Below are 20,379 nucleotides of genomic sequence, written 5' to 3'. Positions count from 1 at the left end.
CCTAAAGTGAATGTTCCATTCTGTATGTGTAGAATTTATCAGACTTTTAGGGATAAATATGAAATGTTAAACCTTTCCACTGACCTTATGGTTTTGTATTATAGTTTTTTAACATTCAAAATACTGTCAGTGCATTTATTGTCATCGCTTTTAAACAAAAAGGCGCAAACGTTCAGAAATAATCATAATAGCTTAATGATAACTTAACAGAACGCTGTAATTGTGTGAAATAGATACCATATTTTCCGCACCATAGGGCGCACTCTTAAACCTCCAACCCCATCAAAAAATGACTGCGCGCCCAGAATCCAGAGCACCCTATACACGAATCCACTTGGGTGTCCCAGCATGACTTCAGTAAACTGCAAAGCCACCTGCAGCGCACACAAACATGCACGGAGCAGCGAAAAACACCCGCAGCCACACTCATCACTCCACGCGGACGAGGAACGGAACGGAGGAACAATCCGAAAAAGCGAGTGCAATGTGCCACTTCTAGCCACAACTGAACAACTGAGTCACTGTGAACACGCCGACAATCCAGCGATCCCAGACAGCACCCTCCCTACACGCCACAACTGAACAAAGCCCAGAGTCACCGTGAACGCGCCAAACAAAGTCTCACTGAGCCATCTAACTGTTGTGTTTCGTTTAAAGTCCGGTGCGGTTTATTTGTGAAAAAAGTTAGAACGTAAACCTTCTATGACAGTGCGCCTTATAATCCAGAGCACCTAATAGTGCAGAAAATACGGAACTAAAATCCCATGAATTTTCCAAAACTTTAATTGAATTTACAAAATTTCATGACTTTTCCAGGCCTGTAACATGACATTTTCAATTTCCATGACTTTTCCAGGATTTCCATGACCACGGGATCCCTGTATATTAGAGTAACCCGGATATTTTTATCCTTATGAAGCTATCTACAAACTAAACAAAACAAACAAAAAAACAGCTGTATTGGTTTTGAGTGTTTTTATATGAACCTGGAGTCTAAAAAAATTATCTATATAAAGAAATAACATGACAACTACTCACACTATACAAAGTATAATTTTGTTACTATATTCTCAAGTGCAGACAACATAGATTCAATAAAATGAACACACTATATAGAAAAAATATTGGTATCTTAAATGTTTCGAAAATAATCAAATACACCATTTTACGGAAGGAATTTTGGCAACAGGGGAGCCATTGCATTTGCTTCTGCTCTTTTTTGGGCAAACGGCAGCGATTGAAAGCGCTTAGCTGGAGCTGAAGACACTCTAAAGATGCTTGTAACTTGGATTATGGGACTGAACCCCACCAAAGCCCTGAGGAGCCAAGAGCCAAGTGTGAAAAGAGCTAGAGAAGTCAGGCTGTAAAGGGGAGAGTAAGCAGCGAGTGCAGTCATAGAGTTTGGAAATGGGGAGTTTAATGGTGGTTAGAGCAGACGAGAAAACCCATTTCACAAACAGAAGCGCGTTTGGGAGTGTGTGACTGCGGTGAGATCTCCCAGTTGTAGCCTTCAGATAAAAGCAAGCTGCAGAATGCACAACTTGCCTGGCTGCCTAAGTACAAATAAAGTTGTACTGGTAGAATAGGCTCAAATGTACAATAAATATATTTTAGTGTAGAATAAGTTGAAATCTGATTGGGAATTTAGCATTTTTTGCCACAATAAAAAAATTGAATTAGAAATAATGTGTTAAATGGCAATTACTAATCGTCTATCTTGTTTATGTTCAGAAAAGTATTAGTTAGTAGTAGTTTTTGTTTTTTTGTGCTCAGTCATTTAAAACTCAACTTGTATTGTGCATTAAAAATACAAACAAACCTAAACAAACCTACAAACCTAATTAACCAACATGAACTGTCCATTACCTGATCTCCACGTTTGAGCCCAGCCTCTGCCGCCTTGCTCCCAGGCTCCACGGCATCGATGAAGATCCTGAAGCCCTTCTCCTGCCCCCCCAGAAGGCTGAAGGCCAGAGGGGAGTCCCTGGAAGGCTTGGTGAGAGTCACCTGTCGGGGCTTAGCTTTAGCGGCGCAGGCGATGTTTAACAGTCTGAGGTGCCCACACATTTTCTGCACACACAAGAGCGTATATGTCAGATATGTCATTCAGGATATGTCAGGTTTTTCTGAGTGTACAAAGGTGGCAATAGGCTCACCTCCTTCTCCAGATTGTTTTCAAACTCCTCCAGAAAGTGGGTCATGGCGGGGTCACCCTCAAAATCATTGAAGTGATTGTTCACCCACAGCAAGACTACCCGTGTAACCTGGAAGAGTAGCACATGGGCACGTTAACTACTCTTACTGCAGAACCACGAACAGTGTTTGAATGTGAGGGGGTGAGATAAAAAGCAGCCTCATTATGAAAGTCTGACATGCAGTCTGTGTGTGTACCTTGTCCCTGAGACTGGGGTCGTGGAACCACTCGAGCAGCTTCTTGCCCACGACCATGGGGCTGGAGAGGAAGGTCCTGTAGGTCAGCAGGAAGTCCTCGATGTATGTGGGGTCCACCACAGAGTGTTCCTCCACTAGGTGCATGGTCAGACGCTCCGCTGTGCCCTAGAGCACAACACAGAGATATGAGTCATGGCACATGAATGTTGTCAAAAGGTCACTGTGTGTACAGTTCAACACGGTGTCTTGAGAAGATAGTGGAGGAGCACATGAATGTAGTGCAAATCTGCACATAAACCCAGCCCGACCTGATAACACAGCGGGGAAGTCTGGGCCTTAGCTTGGGACGAATTCATATCAGGGTTTCGGCCTTGGGCCAAGAATATCAATTCATTAAATGTTCCCCCACATGAGTGTGTGCCATGGCACAGTGAATGAGAAAGGCTGCTCTAATCTGAATGAAGTGTTTCCTGGAGGGAATCCAGCCAACTACTCCACCCACTACACTATTTTCATCTCATCACAAGTATCTTTCATCAGAAAATACACTGCTACATAGTACATACCACTACCACAACATAAACTACATATCATCATTTCCAGTATTATCACCTTGATTACGATGTGTCCTTTCCTGGTGCCCGTGCGGTCCAGCTCTCTATGCTCCTTCACCATGACGATCTCACCCTCCTCCTCCACCTTCTGCATGTTCTTCTCCACTTGGTTCAGGATGCAGCAGTAGTCTTGTTGTGCTATACACACAAACTGCACAAAACACAAAGAAATCTCAGCCAAAACAGTGGCAATTATTTCATTAAAATCAATCGCCAATCACCAATGCAATTAGGATTGAGATTGAGAACCAAGGTTCTCTATGTGAATGAAAGGAAACATCGGTCAAGTAAATTAAGGCATGTACTTTTTTATTTTAGAGCTAAAATGATTATTAAGTATATTAAAATATCAATAATATTGATATCATGGTACAGTAAGATTTTCTTTCTAATATAACTGAATTCACTGCTTTGCTCTCAAGGACACACGAGTACAGATTTTTCTTGCAAGGCAGCTGGCTGGAACTCATATTAATTGTGTTGAAGGCAAATGAATGGAGAATAGAAAGGCCTTCAAATCAACACTAAATGACTCTTCCCAGTGCTGAATAATGAACAGGGCTTTCTCTAATTAAGATTTTCCACAAAAGTGCCAGTGTGCAGTATTCCCAGCAGCTGAGGCCCAGGAGTTCTGTGTGGCATTTCTTTACATTCATTGTTGTGAAATTTATTTCCATTAAGCACATGACGGCTCAGAGCTATAGGATCATGTTCTGTACATAACCCAGGGATTTTCTGCATGCATTTAAGCCATTTGAGTTTAGCATAAGCACATTGGGTACATGTTGTGACAAGGCCCTATTGGTTCATATTACAGATTTTATAGGATTACAAATAATTATAAACAAAGACACAACTACTTCATTAGCTAACTAGTCCAAAAATATTTACAATGTGGCCTTGATATTAATTACAGCACTGTCTTAGTAATTAAAGGGAATAAATACAGACATCTAAACTTGTTTTTTTTTTTTTTGGCAAATAATAATATTTGTATACACATCATTGGGAGTAAACTGGACCTAACCCCGAAGATAAACCTACATTAGACTAGGACTAAATCAGGACTATAACAGAACCAAACCAAGTCTATGTGAGGACTATACTGGGATCAAACCAGGACCAAACAAGTCCATAAGTGTGTTTTTAGTTTTAAGATTATTATTATCAAAAGAGTTTTAAGTTTAGATGTTTTTGTTTAGTTTTAAGTCAGGATTAATTTGATCATTTGCTGCCCATATTTTTAAGTGAAGTTTCAACAACGACGTAGCTGTAAATTCTTTTATATTGATTTTTGAAGAAATGGAAAGATTGTAATACCACCAAGATGAACAAGCATACGCCTTTTTCTTTCTTCATTACCATCTTTGACATCTCCCACTCTCTATTGCCAATATTGCTGCATTATGAACCCCTCTGTACCTGGCAGTCGTCCACCTTGGTCTTCATCACCCCCTTCATGTACTCCTTGTCCATTGTGGGGGACACTCCGAAGCTGTTGCCCATACACAGCACCTCGGTCCTGCTGTCCGGGTACGTCACCTCCACAGAGCCGTTCAGGATCACAGACCATGAATCCAACTGCAAGGACACAGAATGACATATAAAAAAAAAAATACACTGGATTTTACTAGACAATATAGATGTAATAGCAGCAGTAGGATTTTAGAGTAAGGAGTAAGGATTTTGTGGAAGTGAAGGCATAGTCTCATTTGGTTTGAATGGCAATTTTTTGTGCTTTTTTATTTTTTTTTTTTAATAAACAACCAAAATTGGATAATTATACTTGTTACGAATTATCAACATGAAAAATACAATCTTTCTTTCAAATAATCCCTTCTCTCTCAACATGTTGCCATGTGCCAAATCCTGGACAAACTTGGCAAAACGTTGTCTTGTGTGAAAATAAAACAAGTTAACTCCTTCCTGTTTTATGTTGTATTAATGTTGTAAATCAACTATAAATCAAGAATTAATTGATCTAAAATGGTATTTTAGACTCAAATCGTAAACTAGGAGAAAAACACTAGGATTAGATTAAAAGTAATATCACATTGTTGAAAGAATTGATCAAGGCTTTGCCTAAAATGTTGTACATTATGGCATTAAACGTATCTATAACACCACCAGACCATGTCACAGGTCAGCTCTCTGGAGAGGCAAGCCCATTCACACTAAGAATGCATGTTTTTTAAGGTATTTTTCACAACAAAACCATCTGTAATTGAATAAATGGAAAGATAGACAACTTTAATACCATAGTGAGGAAGATTATAAGATAAACAATAATATCTCCAAAAAACTTATGTAAGGCGCCTTCAGATAACCAATTTAAATTCCCATGTAATCCACTTCCAGTGCTTTGTCACTCACTACTTAGCCGTTATAGTCTACTTCATTAGAGAAAGAGGAGGGGATGAATGACAGTACGCTTATGATCATATTGTTTGACGACAGCTGCTCTTTGCTTAATGACTTTGATGTTTACTAAGGGAAGCATATGCACATACTAGAATGTGAAAAAGCAGGGAACAGATGGCAGTCTTGAGACTTGTCAAACCTGTCTGAGAATCTAAAAGACTCATCAAACACGCCATATCCATAATCAATATTTAGCATAGACATGTACGATATATTGCAATATAAAGATATCCTGATAAACGATAATATTAAACTACTATCTTTGATATTACAAACCAGGATAACCCATTTTTTGGAGAACCATATTGTAATGAATGGCCCAAATAACTGCTTTAAAGAAGACCTGCTTGACTTTGCTTGCAATATGGTTATGATCTATGCACACATGGATCATTATGTTATAATATGGACATTTTAAATCGCAATATTGATCTAAAACAACTTAATAAAAGATACAAGTCTGCTGCAGTGGTGGTGAAAACGGGGGTTGAGCAATGACCTCTTGAATATAGTGGAATAAAGATTACTCCAACATGCATGAATCATGCTAAATACAACTTAGAGAGGGGAAATGAGAAGGGGAAACAACTACAACATGGTTAAAACCTCTGTTTTAACCATGTTGTAGTTGTCTATTTTGAATAATAGGTCACCTTTAATGTTAGTTCTAATATCTATAAAGTATCATAGCAGCTTACATGTAGATAGATAAATAAAAGTAAATAAATAAACTGACAAAGTAGTGTTCTTTCTAGCATGTATCAATCCATAAGTCGATATAGTAATTGTTGTGGAGGGGCTAATTTAGCTTTGATGGCAGAAAGAAACGCGTGCTTCTGGGTCTTGACGTATCATGCTACTTTGCTCCCAGACAGCTGCAATATGCTTGCTGAACCTTAAACTCATCACAATCGGTTGTTTGTGAGAGTGACGGAGCCCCGAAGGAACGGTCTGCTCTGTATTGTGAGAGAGTTTGGTCAGAAGAAAGGGAAGCAAATTGTCTTCATTGAAAAGGCCTGTTCTGTCCTGACGAGGGAGAAAAGAGAATAAATGGGGCCTGAGTTTGATGCCTGAGGGACACTCCAGAAGTCCAGCGATAAGGGATGTCCGCCATTGGAGTTTAATAGAGCAGAAAAAACAGGAAATGGGAGATGAAAGATGCACTGGTGTGGGCAAAGCTCACTGGTGTGCTTTAGAGGATGTTTATGTTTACATCAGAGTGTGCTATGACCATGGCGGTGTACTCAATTAGCCTGGGTATGTAGAGTTTTATTTTGGCTACCAACAGATTAAGTCTTGTTAGTAAATGGTATTCGTTGCATAATCCCAACCTTGACTCATGCTACAACAATCAAAGCTAAAGTTTCAGGCTAATATGAGCTCTGTGCATATGGAATTAAGTTCTGCACAACTTTAATTCTTACTCTTTTTTATTAAATAATACAACTGGCTGGTACTGTATTTAACTTTGTGTTATGTGTAACTGTTTATGTTTTGTATTTATTTTTTTAAGGCAACCTTGAGTGTGCAGAAAGGTGCCTAATAAATAAAATGTATTATTATTATTATTATTAACTATTCTGAAAGACTAACCAAAAGTCATGCATGAACAGCAATGATAACAAGACCTTACAAAGACTTAAGATTTGTATCCTGCCTCCCCAGTTTCCAATGAGCATGACTGAAATTTGGACATAGGACCTCAATTCCTAGTGAGCCACAGTGTTGGAGACGTGTGGAGACACTTTTTAAAAATATTTCATCCAGTCCATTGTTAGCAAATAAAACTAACCTTGCATCGCATGAATCATGATATGTTGATGGACTATTTTCTCAGCAGCAGTGGAATTTTATTTTGCCGGTAAGATAAGTGCTAGGTGATATCAGTCCGCCGCTGCCAAGCTTTTTATCAGGAAGTACAACTCACTGCTGCTGCTCAGACATAAATCTTCAAATGCAAGGTTGGTTTTACTTCGAAAATTATTCTATCAACACAGACATTCACATCGACAGTCTAACGTAATGATTGTTTTGCCTCGGAAGCACGATGGAGTGGGTTATGGCCACTGACATGTGCTAGCCGAGCACCAGCAGCCTCTACAAATACAAGGACTGGATGGAATATTTAAAAAAAGTGACACTCTGGCTAACTAGGAAATGAGGTCCTATGTCCAAAATTCTGTCCCATTAAATGTTAAAAAGACATAAAGAAATGAGAAACCATGCAATCACAGAACCAACCACTAAACTCTGTAGTAGCATTAGTATGCAACAGTACGCACCTCCTCTCCGTCATTGAGAACTATAGTACCAGCTCGTTCCACCACAGCAAACACCATGACGGCACACAGCTCCCTCCTCACGGACATGGTCATGTTGGCAAAGGCTGGCAGCTGGTGCATGAACTCCAGTAGTTGTTCTGGGAAAGGAGAAGAGAATACAAATATTCAGAGGGAAAGTTCATGTGCTTGATTTTTATTTATGCACAAACTCTCAGTTTAAAAGATGAGCAATGACCAGCGGAATAGATCAAATATTATTTTGTTTAGAGATATGAAAGTGCAAAATTCAGAAGGAAGAAAGAGTACAACAAAATAAGCTTTGTCCAGCTGACTGATTAAATTATCTTCCAGTAATAAGGTCTGAAAAATGTTGGCCCTTGTTGACTTGAGAGAGTGCCAGCCACTAATCAACCGAGTCACTGTGTTCTTGTGAAAACAGCATGAGCTTAGAGTAGTTTCCACAATAAAGAAAATCTTTACATCTATGTATTTAGTTGCAGTGTGGTTTTGAATTTGTCAGTATTATCTTGGGCAATACCGTAAGTTACAAATGAAAAATGAGATTAGAAGTTGTATTTTTAAGTAAAGTGAAAGATATCATGGCTCTTCAGTGCACGAAGGACTTAATAATAATACATTTTGCCATAAATTCTAATCTTGAAGAACCTGTACTTGATGTCTTTGAGCAAAACTGATCAACCGTCAGCGCAGATATATTGTATAAAAAGCTCCTGAGGTCAAAATAAAACCACTGTTTTCTGTCTGCATCTGATTATAAAGTGTTTTCTTGCCCAGTAACCAGGACGTATGCTGCTAGTGTACTAACTGTTGCCAACCTTACCATCACTGTAAAACTCTGCAGTTGTACTTCTTGTACTTACGAACTCATTACAGAAAATATTTACGATGATGGGAATGCATAAGGTAAGAGAGGAATAACTTTGGATCAGTGCAAATCTTTTACATTTTTTAAGACAATGAATATCAGGTATAGCGCCTTAAAGTTTAAACATTTTATTTCTACCAAACTGGACAGTATCTTAAGTATCTTGTCTTACTGGTTCCCTTGATAAACAGTAGTCACAGTGATGGCACGTGCATTTCGTTGGGTTAAACTCTGACAGATCATATTATATCTACAATATCCGATAGCATCTTTTCCTGTCTCCAGCTGCTCTGTTTACGCCAAGCAGGGAGAGTTCTTGTTCGACGTCGCATTTTAGAATTCCAATGACAGAAAAACCCAAATGCATTATCAAAATATACCCCATGTAGTGTCAAAACAGGCTGTCAACATTTTCTTAAGAAGCAGTTTTAAGACAGAAAATACTGCGAACAGAAAGAGCCTTTGGGGAGCCTGTTTTAATATGACATGGTTTCTGACAAGACAGCTTTGTTTTATTTAAAATGTGTCATAATTTATTCTCCCGAGCAGAAAAGAGAATACTAGAGCAGTCGTCTTCACTGTATTCACAATGCCTGCACGTTCTGGGAGCTACAGTGACACTGTTTTATACACATAAAGGGTGTGTCAAAACTGCAGTAAAGTCCCATAGAAGGTATTAAGTTTTTTTTGTTGTTTTGTTTTGTTTTGTTATTTCTTTTATATGCTTCTATAAAACTATACCTGAACATTTTAAAGGTGCACAATGTCTTTTTTCTGGTGGACGGTTTGCCACCTACTTGTTTCCCTGGAGATGTTATTCCTTTGTCTGGAATGTTCCACAGTAAAGCATTAGCCTTTTCTATATTGTATTTACATTTACTAGCCTGATTCATCAGCCGGTTTCACTTTGTAATCGTCTGCCCTCGCAGCATTAGAATTCATTCACTTGACGATAGGCAACTACTTTTTTTCATTTAACCAATCACTGTTATTTGGTCGTGATGTATGTAATGCGCAGCTAACGGTGCTAACCGGTATATTAAGCTTTTCCCAAATCCTGTAGGAAGAAGAGCAATAACGTCTTTCCCCTTGATGAAATGCACCAAACATTCTCTTTATTCCATTTTTAAATCCTCGATCTCAGGAATGTTTGACAACCCAGAATATATGACTCTTCACTGATTGGCTGGTGTCAAAACTCACACTTCCAGGGTTTTTGCAAACCAACTAGTGTATTGCAATTCCTGACCTAGTCACTGGAGAGAAATGAAATTGAGCGGAGGCACTAGGTGGCACCAGCCTGACTATACATTTACTTCATTACAGTTGTTTCTGTAGCTCAAAAACGTGGCACCGCTGTCCACAGATCTGACGTGTAAATTGGCCTGGTGGTACCTGTCTTTCTAAATTGAGATAGACAAGTTTATTGCCATACAATGGAACATTTTATGCAAAGCAATAACATACCCATGGAGACAAGCGGGTAATAGACCCTCCATCAAAAATGTGGCACCAAACCTCACTAATTACATTCATCACATCAGTTCATTGCTTTGTTTAGTGGAAAACAGGCTAGCATACCATGCATTAAACTTCACCATTATATTGCTAAATTGTTATATAAACAAAACAACTGCATACTGGCTGGGTGCTAATGTCACAATTAGCAAGCTGGCGATTGTTTGCACGCTAGCTACTTCATTTGCTTTTATTTTCTGCACAAAGAGAATACTATATGGCTGCCATCTTTACTGTATGCGAAATCCCTTTGTCTGGGCACCTCACTTCACACACTGTACCACACCGTGACATTGGATGGGTGTGTCCCCTTTGCAGTACATTCATTTTTTTGGGGAAAAAAAAGAAAATCAGTAAACGACTTCATATTTAGGTCTATACACTTTTCCTGGGTGCTTTTCCAACTGGCACGCTTTACATTGGCACGAGTGCACTCGCTGACCTGTGCTTGGCATGGCAACAGCGTGGAGCACGAGGCTGCGGATGTATGCACTGAAAGTTTAATGCGTCGGGAGAGGTGAGGATGTTGCCGGAGTGACCTAGAAAAGCCTGGCGGGGAGGGGAGGGGCTGTGGGAGTACAGTGAGGAGAGCGGGATCGGGTGCGGGGGGAGGGGAGACTGGAGAGGAGATACTGCTGGCACCTACTCAACATGCACTGGTACTATCCGCATCTGTAGCTAAGCCCTGGGTATTGGAGCTTTGTTTTTTTTCTTTTTGCAACAGGGATATCAAAATCACGGCGGATGAGTCATAGATTTAAAAGATATGATACCGTGAGCTTTGGATGAGTCAAAGAATTACTCAAAAGTGATGTGAATAGTAGAGCAAATATTAATAAAATGTAATATGCAGTTTAATAAAATCAGTGAGTAAAATCAAGGGAGTGCAGTGGAAAATTCTGAAGATATTTTGAAAGATTTATAGTACTGATGTTCTGATCCTTGGTTTATTGACAGTCGATTTAGTTAAACCAACTTTTATATTATTCATTATTTGAAACACCCAAGGATGAATACTATTTGAAATCTCTTAAAGTAAAAACGGCTGAATGTAAGAAAATAAAACAGCGCCAACACAATCCTGTCATACAGAGCTAATGCTAAAATAGATGTGCTAACAGTCATTTCTCTATGTTTGCAACTGTGAAATTGAACAAAGAATCAGTGTGTATAAAGCCGCTGCAATACATTATAGGACCATGAGCAAATCCTTTGATATTGATGTCACTATTAAGTTGTATTCTTGTATATTCTTGGATAGCTAAATGTTATAAAAGAATGTGAATTCAGGAAGATATTGATGCAAGTTACATTGAGCCACATTACTGAGTATAAGATGTCACCACAACTAAGGTTGCATTCAGACTGCAGGACTTAATGCTCAATTCGGATTTTTTTGTGAAATCTGATTTTTTGTGAGGTCGTTCACATTTCCAGTTAAATGCGACTTGTATGTGATCTCCAATGTGAATTTCAAATGCCCCCAAAGGGTCCCGCATGCACACTGGAGGACACAACGACGTGACACGCAGCGAGTGTGCTCTGTGTTTATGGAAGTCGCCTAAACACTGGACTTGTCTCCAAAATACGGTCCAGTTCTTCGTAAAATGGACAGGTTACACGTCCACGGTCGCTTCATTTGATTTGAGTCTTTAGCCTCCTTGTATTTGGATCGCAGGCTCTTTAATTTTTGTTGACATTGGAGCCAGGACTGCCTCGGCCATTTCTTTGGCAATCATTTTAAAAAACTGCCCTGTTCTAATAAGACCCCTCATACAGCGATCCCCCAAATATGAATGAACTGGCTAACCTCGCTTTCCCACCACTGACTACACTCCGAGCCTGTCGTGTAGGTGGGATGAATGCGACCTGGCCGTTCAGACTGAAGTCACATGTCAAAGGATCGGATATGTATCGGTTTTAGGAGCACATATCCAAATGGCCTGGGTCACATTTGAAAATCAGTCATTAAAAGATCAGATACAGGTCACATAGGGGTGAAAAAATCTGAATTGGGTCACTTCAGGCTGCAGTCTGAATGTAGGCTAAAGTGCACTATGTAACGTTTTTGTAGACGGGTCCACTAGTTGCTTGTTTCCATAGCGATATCGATGCATGGCCTGGGATGTTCCACAGTGTAGATTTGAGTAGCATGCATTCTTACAGGGAGTAGGATCTTCTCTCCTAGATGTTACCAGTACCTTGGCCTGGTGGCTCCATGGAGATACAGTATACATACATGTTTAATGCCATACCGGGGAACATTTCAGGCATAGCAATAACATCACCATGGAGACAAGAAAGTAGTGAATCCTCCACTAGAAAAATCCCATATTTCTGACATGGTTAAAGACATCATGAACTTCACTAGCAAAGGATTACATTTTTTGTGCATTTTCTGTTTTACACATGATAGTTTTTAACGTAACCCTGTCTCGCTTTACATCGTCCTATTGCACTCACCTATGTCATCGTCCGTTCTGTCCATAGGGTCCTTCTCGAGGCAGTCGCGCACGATGTCCCTGCTCATCAGGGGATCAGACGCCCTCTCGATGTCCTCTTCATCATCATCCTCCTCCGAGTCCACCGCCGTCTCCGGGAGCCCGCTCAGGTCCATGTCCCCCGGCTCGTTCTCCGTGGCCTGGAAACACCACAACAAAGACATCGGCTAATTAGACTATGAGACCAAGCTGTATAAAAGGGGGTACTGGTAGGAGGTGTTACAAAGCAAGAAGTAAAGGAGGACACTGAAAACAACGCAGATGGATTATGAAAACCAAAACACAAGTCGTAATGAGAAAACAATTCATTCTGCAAATACTACTACTACTACTTCAACTACTACAACCACTACTACTACAACAACAGCTACTACTACTACTACAACAGCTACAACAACTACTCTTCTGACAGACCACTGCTGCCACACTACCTGACAGCAGTAACGTAGACAGCATCTAGTGGTGATATGTGAGAATACAACAGTGCTGTACCACAAAAAGGGACCCAGACATGACTTCACAGCTCTTCGCTGATTAGCCAGTGCACGGTCTACTACTTCCGGGGTTCTTGCAAACAGTCTAGTGTATTCCGATTCCTGACCTAGTCCCTGGAGAAATGAAATTGAGTGGAGGCAGTAGGTGGCACCAGCCTGGCTACAACAGTCCAGCATCAAAACCAAAATCATGATACCCAAACATGCACCAGTTATTTTTAGGAACCTTGTAAAGATTTCCACAAATGCCGAGCAAATTTTGAAAGCAAAATATCAAAAAAAATTGCCCATTCTGGCTATTTGTATAGTAAGCAACATCAGCTGTGTGCAGAATTACATGTGACCCATTTTATGTGATGGATTACAGCTAGTGGGTACAGAGAGACAGAGACAAGCGTCAATACAGTGCACCAAACAGGCAGCAGTGAAACAAGCTAATTAACTTGTTCCATTTTTTCCCCTAGCAAACTCCAGGCGATTCTTTGAAAGCGCAAATAGATGCAGCAGAAGCAGAAAGAAAAGCATCCAATTACCCCGTACCAGCCACTGTGATCATCAAACTGAAAATGGTGAAAAGGAGGAGATATTAAAAGTTGGTGATGCATTGTTTTAAAAAGAACATTGCAATTGCTGTTTTGAAGGTCTATAAAACATATAGCAACTCGTCTAGTTTCTGGGATAGTAATATTGTACTAAAACTGCGATTCATCAAAAAAGAATTGCTCAAGAATAATAATAATAATAAAACTTTCAGTGTAATCTCCCAAACCAGGATACTAGGGATGCAAAATATATCACAGTTGAATTGCAATTTAGGCTGCAGTTTTTGGAGTATAATAATAATAATAATAATTTCCTCCACAAACCCCGAAAAATCTTGTATATACTGCATAAAAATTGCCACCCCTGTAGTTTAGGTCTGTGATTTGTGCATCCATTTGTCAATTCATGTTTTTACATTTTGTCTATCTTCTTAATGTGTTTAAAACTTGAACTTTGAGCAGAATCCATCGCAATGCTGGTCAGAAAAATCACAAAAATAAAGCAAGAATTATATTTGTCTAAGCTGAAGTCATAAAGGAATATTACACTTGTTTAATATTAAAGACTATTTGAGCGATCCGTAAACAAATCAAGGCACGTTTTCACACATTTCTGATGATTTATTAAAAATATGATCCAGCTATTATTATTATCAAGAGCCTCTACAATTATACAGTTATTAAATTTCGTCAATATCAACAACCTTATAGTAAATATATTCTGCAGTGTCAAACCACTACAAGAAATCGCTCAACAAAGCATGCCACCTGCAGTCCCCTTACCTCAGAAACCCCCGGCTTCTTTGCAGGAAATGAAGAAAAGGTAGATTTAGCCAACTGCTCGCAAAATCCAAGAGCCAGACGCATCTTTGACACCCGAAAGTGAATTTAAATTTTCAGAGCTCAGGAGATGCACAGTTGCGAGCGGTCTAGCACCAAACCCAAACCCTCTGTCACATCTGCACCAAAGGCCATGTGCAAAAGGCTCATCAATGATTCAGAGCCCGATGTCCACTTAGGCTCTAACGCACACCAGGGAGGGGCGGGGCCAGGGCGCTACATAGATCTATAAAGATGTACCAATATAGGTCACAGAGGGACAATACAAAGTCAAAGGGAAAAATATGAATGAAATAAAATAGAAATTACTAAGGTAAAAAGTAGGCATGTCAAATTTCAAAGCATGATATATTGCTCCTATAATACTGAAACTACTTTAATTCACTGAAGTAAAGCAAGATCACCAAATTTTAAATAGATGCTATCATTAAATAGCCTGATTCATCAACCTCTGATCTCGCAGGATTAGAATTCATTCGCTCAACGGTAGGCAGGTACTTCTTTATTTAACCAATCGCTGCTATTTGGTCGTGACGTATGTAATGCGTCGCTAACCGGGCTAAATAGTATATTAAGCTTTTCCCAAATCCCGTAGGAAGAAGGGCAATAATGATCTTAATAATCTTTCCCCTTGATAAAATTCAAACATTCTCCTTGTTCTGGCTTTAAATCCTCAATCTCAGGAATCGTTGTCAACACTGAATGTATGGCTCTTCGCTGACTGGATGGTGCGCGGTCTATAACGTCCATGATTCTTGCAAACTGTCTAGTGTTTTTAAATAAATATCAGAATGAAGCAATAATTAGCCATAGAAATGATTTATTCTATCAGTTTTTGGGGGTAAATTTTTTTGTATTTTGGTCTTTCTTGAACTGAAAAAAAAATGTCTTTACTTGAAGTGTTGTTCAATGTACAGCATAAAACTTATCGCCATGGAAAATGCATGGTAAAAAGTATGGTTTTAACTTTTGATTGCTATGGAAATGCAGGTGACATGCCACCTACAGAAAGTTACATACTGTACCTTTAAGAAAACTATTAAATAATCTCCTTGAAGATTAAAAAAATAAATAAAATCCTTCATCTGTATTCAAATCATCTGTAAAAATTCTTATGTTTTTATGTTTCTTTTCTGCATGCACAGTTCTAAAAATCACATCACTCTCTAGAAAAAATTTTAAATATGAAATTAAAAGTTAAAGTAGCATATTTTGGCGTGAAGTTTCCATTCGATTCCACTCTTCATACAAGCATACAATGGCGTGCCTTAAACATAACAAAACTGTAATCAATCCTTTTACTCCTCTCTTCAAAAGCCACCTCCCACTGACTACAGAAGCCTCAGAAGGTCAATCCGCAACTTTCAATAACATTTCCTCACATCATCCACTGAGGCTGATGCTTAATGCTTTATCTCCTACACAGAAAAGCTCTTTGTATTCTATCCTATACATGTTTTTTATGTGATGTATATGCAAAGATCTATAATGTGCGGTAAGCATTAACAGTCAGTGGCCGCGGTGGGCACGGTTAATATTTTATCAACACTATTCTTGGATCAATGCTTTCAAAGTCCTGGTACTACAGAAGGACCCATTTCATGTTTTATTCAGATGCAAAACAAAGCGTCATGTTGGCAGTGACGTGACCACGGGTTGTAGAGGGCATCCAAGACAGATATAGATTAAAGGGGACATGTTATGATTTATGCCATCTAATTTAAATTCTTTTTGAAATTGTTTAAGCATTTCAAGACTTATAGGTGTATTTAAAATGTGCATTGCGTATTTGTTCTGGTGGAGGGTCCGTCAAATGCTTTTCACCGTGGAGATGTTATTGCTTTGTCTGGGATGTTTCACAGTATGCGATTAAACCTTTCTATCTTCATGGAGACCAAACCAGAGCAAGTTACAGGTCAGATCTGTGGAGAGGTGACCCGCTCACAGTCAAAATACATGTTTTTCTAGGTATTTTTTTGTGCCATAAAATCACCTGTAATTGAATAAATGTAAAGTAGAGCTGTTTTAAGTCATACTGTGCAATGACATATCCATAGAAACAAGCAGGCGACGAAACATTAACCACAAAGTGACATAGTGCAAAACAACCAGCTGAAATATGTAAACCATATTGTAAATTTTTTCACTTTTCTTTAAAACACTTGGATTATGTTCCTGATGATGCCCACTATTGGAAACAATATGATGTAGGGTTGTCAAAATGATCGGAAATCAGATACTAAGTGAAACTAGAGACTCATTTGAACAAATATTGATACTGAAAAAATTCAGATTCACAGGACAGACATGAACCTTTCCTGAATATCTTTAGAATGATCTTGAGCTGTATCAGAACAAGTATAAGAGCTTGGACCACTGAGGGATTACACACATATAAAAGCACATGGTAAAATAATAGAAAGTACCAAGATTTAATGTTGAAAATGACATTCTATTGTCTAAAGAATCATCATTGTGGTATCAGTATTGAGTTTTGAATTTTAATAATGTAGTCAAAGTCATGTATAAAGCAATGTGCAATGAATTACCTGTAAATATTCAAAGACTGTTTGAGATGAGAACAAGCCACTACAATTTAAAAGGAACATACTGTACATGTTTAAAAACAAAAACAAAAAAACAGATTCAGAACTAAGGTTATGGAGCGAAGCATCACTGTGAAAGGAGTTAACTTACGGAATAGTCTTGACAAAGATATAAAAGAATCAGTACAATGTGTGAGTACAATGATGGGATTTAAAAAACACATAAAATCCAGTTTGCAATGTGTGTGTATGAAAAAGGAAACTAAGTTGTGAAGATTTCTGTTTGCAATTGAAAGAAATTGACTGAACTGAAATGTACTGATTGGAAATGCTTTAAAGTAGCTATCGGTGTTGATGTATTGTCTGGAAAAGGGAAAAAGGGGCAGATAAGAACATAAGATTACTCTTCTTTCTGCTCCTTTTCATTCATTTCTTGTATGTTTGACATTGTGACAGTGTTAATGTCTTTTTACACTTTATGAATGAAATAAAAAAAGTATCGTGACAACACTAGAATGGACTTTTAGAGGGGACAATCTCACCAAACAGGAATACTCAACACTTAATATCACGTAAAAGGCTTGAAAAATAATGCCAACTAATTTAGTACAATATGTCCCCTTTAAACTAGCAATTGCCTCGTAACATTTTCCGAACCAGAAAAGCTAACCTTCTATTAAAACCAAGCAGCACAATTTGTCTCTGCGTTTCCTGTGGGGTCCGTTTGTGCCGGCTTTTTCCAAAACAGCCCCATGGAGGATAGCGCAAGTCCCTAATGAATTGCCGTGCCACATTATTCATCCACGGACCTGCGGGGAGCTACTGGAGTAAGCACTATTGTCGCTTCAAAACAAACAAGTTAGGAGAGTCCTGTGGCGAGCAGTGAAAAATGGAATCAATATTGCAATTACGTGCATTTTAATTCAACGTTTTAAGAAAAAAAAGTGGAGAATACGTTGACTCCATAGACGACTAATGACAAATGACAATCTGGCTGCTTTGTTTAACAACTGTGGTCTGGTCCTTGTTAGAACACAGTGTACCAGCAGCCCATATATTATAATTAATTATTTCTTACTTTTGTGCACAGACAATGAAATGTACTGGCTGGTAATTAAAATGGATGTTCACTAGAATTCAAATATTGATAATTTAATTGCTCAAAAGTGATCTTGTGTGCCAGTTCAGGCTAGAATTGTTTTGTATATTTCATATTCTTCATAACGTACACTACGAGTCAAAAGTTTGGACACAAGTCGCCTTAATTTCTTTACTTTCTTTATTTTTACTGCTTTTACATTTTATATATACGTACACAATAGACATCAAATAGTCGAAGCAAGATATATGGAATTATATCACAAAGAAAATAAGGTATATAACTCTAGTATTTTTTAAATGTTTTATTTTTAAATCCTCAAAGTAGCAACTATTTGCTTTGTCAAATTTTTTTTTATATTTACTGAACTTTTTTCTTTCTACATATCTTATAAAATATAGAGTGTAGAATGGCAAGTAGTAAAAATAAAGAAAAAAAAATGTATGAGAAACTTTTGACATTTAGTTGAGTGGTAGTGTACTGTAGTCCAAAGCAAGAAAAATTATCTCACGAAGGCTTTTTTGGCCAAAACATTATTTTGGACATCGGTCATCTGGGTGTGCTATGTATTTTTTCACTTTTATTTTGCTGTTCCTTGTATTGGCACCTCTACAAGAACTTTGGTGTGCGTTTTGTGTTTCATTTGGTAGTGTATTTCTGTCAATTTAATTTTGAGTTTATATGTCAAATTCAAAATAATGATTAACCCCTTAACACCTGAATTTATAGAGATGTATATAAAAATGTTTTGTGTTTTTACCTTCAAGTAGATGGTAAAAGTAAGTTGAAATTATTAATTATTAAAAAAAATATATATAGAGAGAGAAATTTGGGTATGTTGCATCAACTAGAAACAAGCGCTTGCCAAAGGTTCCTAGGAAGATACTGCATATGCACCAACTGGCATTGATCCAAACATTGGTGTTAAGGGTTTTTTAATAACTTTCATTTTTATAACTTTCCAATATGACACCAAGAATAAGATTTTGACTCTTCTGCTCAATGTTTCTCAATTCAAATTAAGAAATCTATCTTACACTTTTCCAAGCCACAGTTTTCTTCAAAAGCCATTTATGAACCAATCTACCTACAGATTTCAATACAAGTTAATTATTTTAGTGTATTTGCTATAGTCCAATAGTCGTAAAAAGCTTTACAGATCTACTTGTGTGTTTGCAACTGTGTGGTCTACAGCCAGCAAGAAACAGATGCTAAACAGCCGGAGTCAGCGAGCTCCTCTAAATTTAACTGTGGCTGATGGGGAAGCACAGGTTCGAAAGCAATTTATGTACAACTCTTGCCCCCCCTGCTGTTATGCTCACTAGGTGGTAACTGGTGGTCTTTTTAGCGAGTGTAGGCTAATTCTTTATATAGACGTCTAATTGCTCTCAGCCAATCAACAGCACACATATGTTGTCGAGGGGGTCCTAACTGATTCCACGATTTGTAAGCAGGAGTATTAAATAGTCTAACATGGTGGTGGCGGATACACTCCAGTCTGTAAGGAGTAGTGGGCAAACCTGGACCAGTCTAATCCCGCACCACAAAACCACATTTGGACAGTCAGACAGTAAATTATGGAACTCACTACTACCTGAACTGAAGTGCATAAGAGCGCTTAAGTGCTGGTTAAAAAGAAACCAAAGTTGCACACACTTGTTAACACATATTGTGTCTTGTGAGTATGTGGGTGTGTTTTTGAATGTGGGAATGTCTCAAACATAAAACTGCACTCTTGTAAATATGCATTTATAAGGTCAGATTTGAATTGTTTAGTGGATGGAAAAGCCCAACCAGGGACTGGAGTTGAGAATTAGCACCAGCTACACACTCTTATCTGCGCCGCATCAGCTGTGTCCTCGTGTGACTGCACTGTCCCGGTCAAATAAATAAATATAAAAACCTATTTCGTCGTGGGGTTAAGAGTTCACTTTGCCATCACACAGTTTCAAATTTCTTAAATAATAGGAATGTGAAGCTTTCTCTGTTTGAAAGACTAGAAGATCTTGGTCTGACTTTGATTCAAATTGGTTAAAAATCATCTAGGGCAGGGATCTACCAGGAGTAGCTCACCAAAGGAATTCTGAATTATAGATATTGTGCGAAATTACTAATATTTGATTAATTACCATTGTAAATGTTTTGATTTTGATGCTGGACTTTGTGTACTGATAAAAGGATAAACGTTTATGTTTCATAGGCATCTAACTGTGCCCCATCTGAGGCTTGCCATGACTCTTCTACT

The 20,379-nt window shown here is 38.4% G+C and overlaps 1 protein-coding gene across 2 annotated transcripts in view; it reads right to left on the bottom strand.

The window, feature by feature from the left end:
- The window catches only part of rapgef2b (Rap guanine nucleotide exchange factor 2b), a 259,059-nt gene that overhangs the window by 30,921 nt on the left and 207,759 nt on the right, over positions 1–20,379 (bottom strand). For both annotated transcript variants that reach the window (XM_055159097.1, XM_055159098.1), the window contains exons 8-14: positions 12,576–12,753; positions 7,709–7,845; positions 4,428–4,586; positions 3,004–3,156; positions 2,392–2,556; positions 2,157–2,264; positions 1,867–2,070 (exon numbers count right to left, since the gene is read on the bottom strand). In XM_055159097.1, coding sequence (XP_055015072.1) covers positions 1,867–2,070; positions 2,157–2,264; positions 2,392–2,556; positions 3,004–3,156; positions 4,428–4,586; positions 7,709–7,845; positions 12,576–12,753 — 1,104 coding nt within the window. The remainder of the gene's footprint in view (positions 1–1,866; positions 2,071–2,156; positions 2,265–2,391; positions 2,557–3,003; positions 3,157–4,427; positions 4,587–7,708; positions 7,846–12,575; positions 12,754–20,379) is intronic.

This window comes from Boleophthalmus pectinirostris, unplaced genomic scaffold, assembly GCF_026225935.1.
Source record: "Boleophthalmus pectinirostris isolate CB_2022bp ecotype Guang Dong unplaced genomic scaffold, ASM2622593v1 HiC_scaffold_23, whole genome shotgun sequence".
Lineage (NCBI taxonomy): Eukaryota > Metazoa > Chordata > Actinopteri > Gobiiformes > Gobiidae > Boleophthalmus > Boleophthalmus pectinirostris.
The sequence above is the reverse complement of the archived record's forward strand: the minus strand, read 5'-3'. Positions and strand labels throughout refer to the sequence as shown.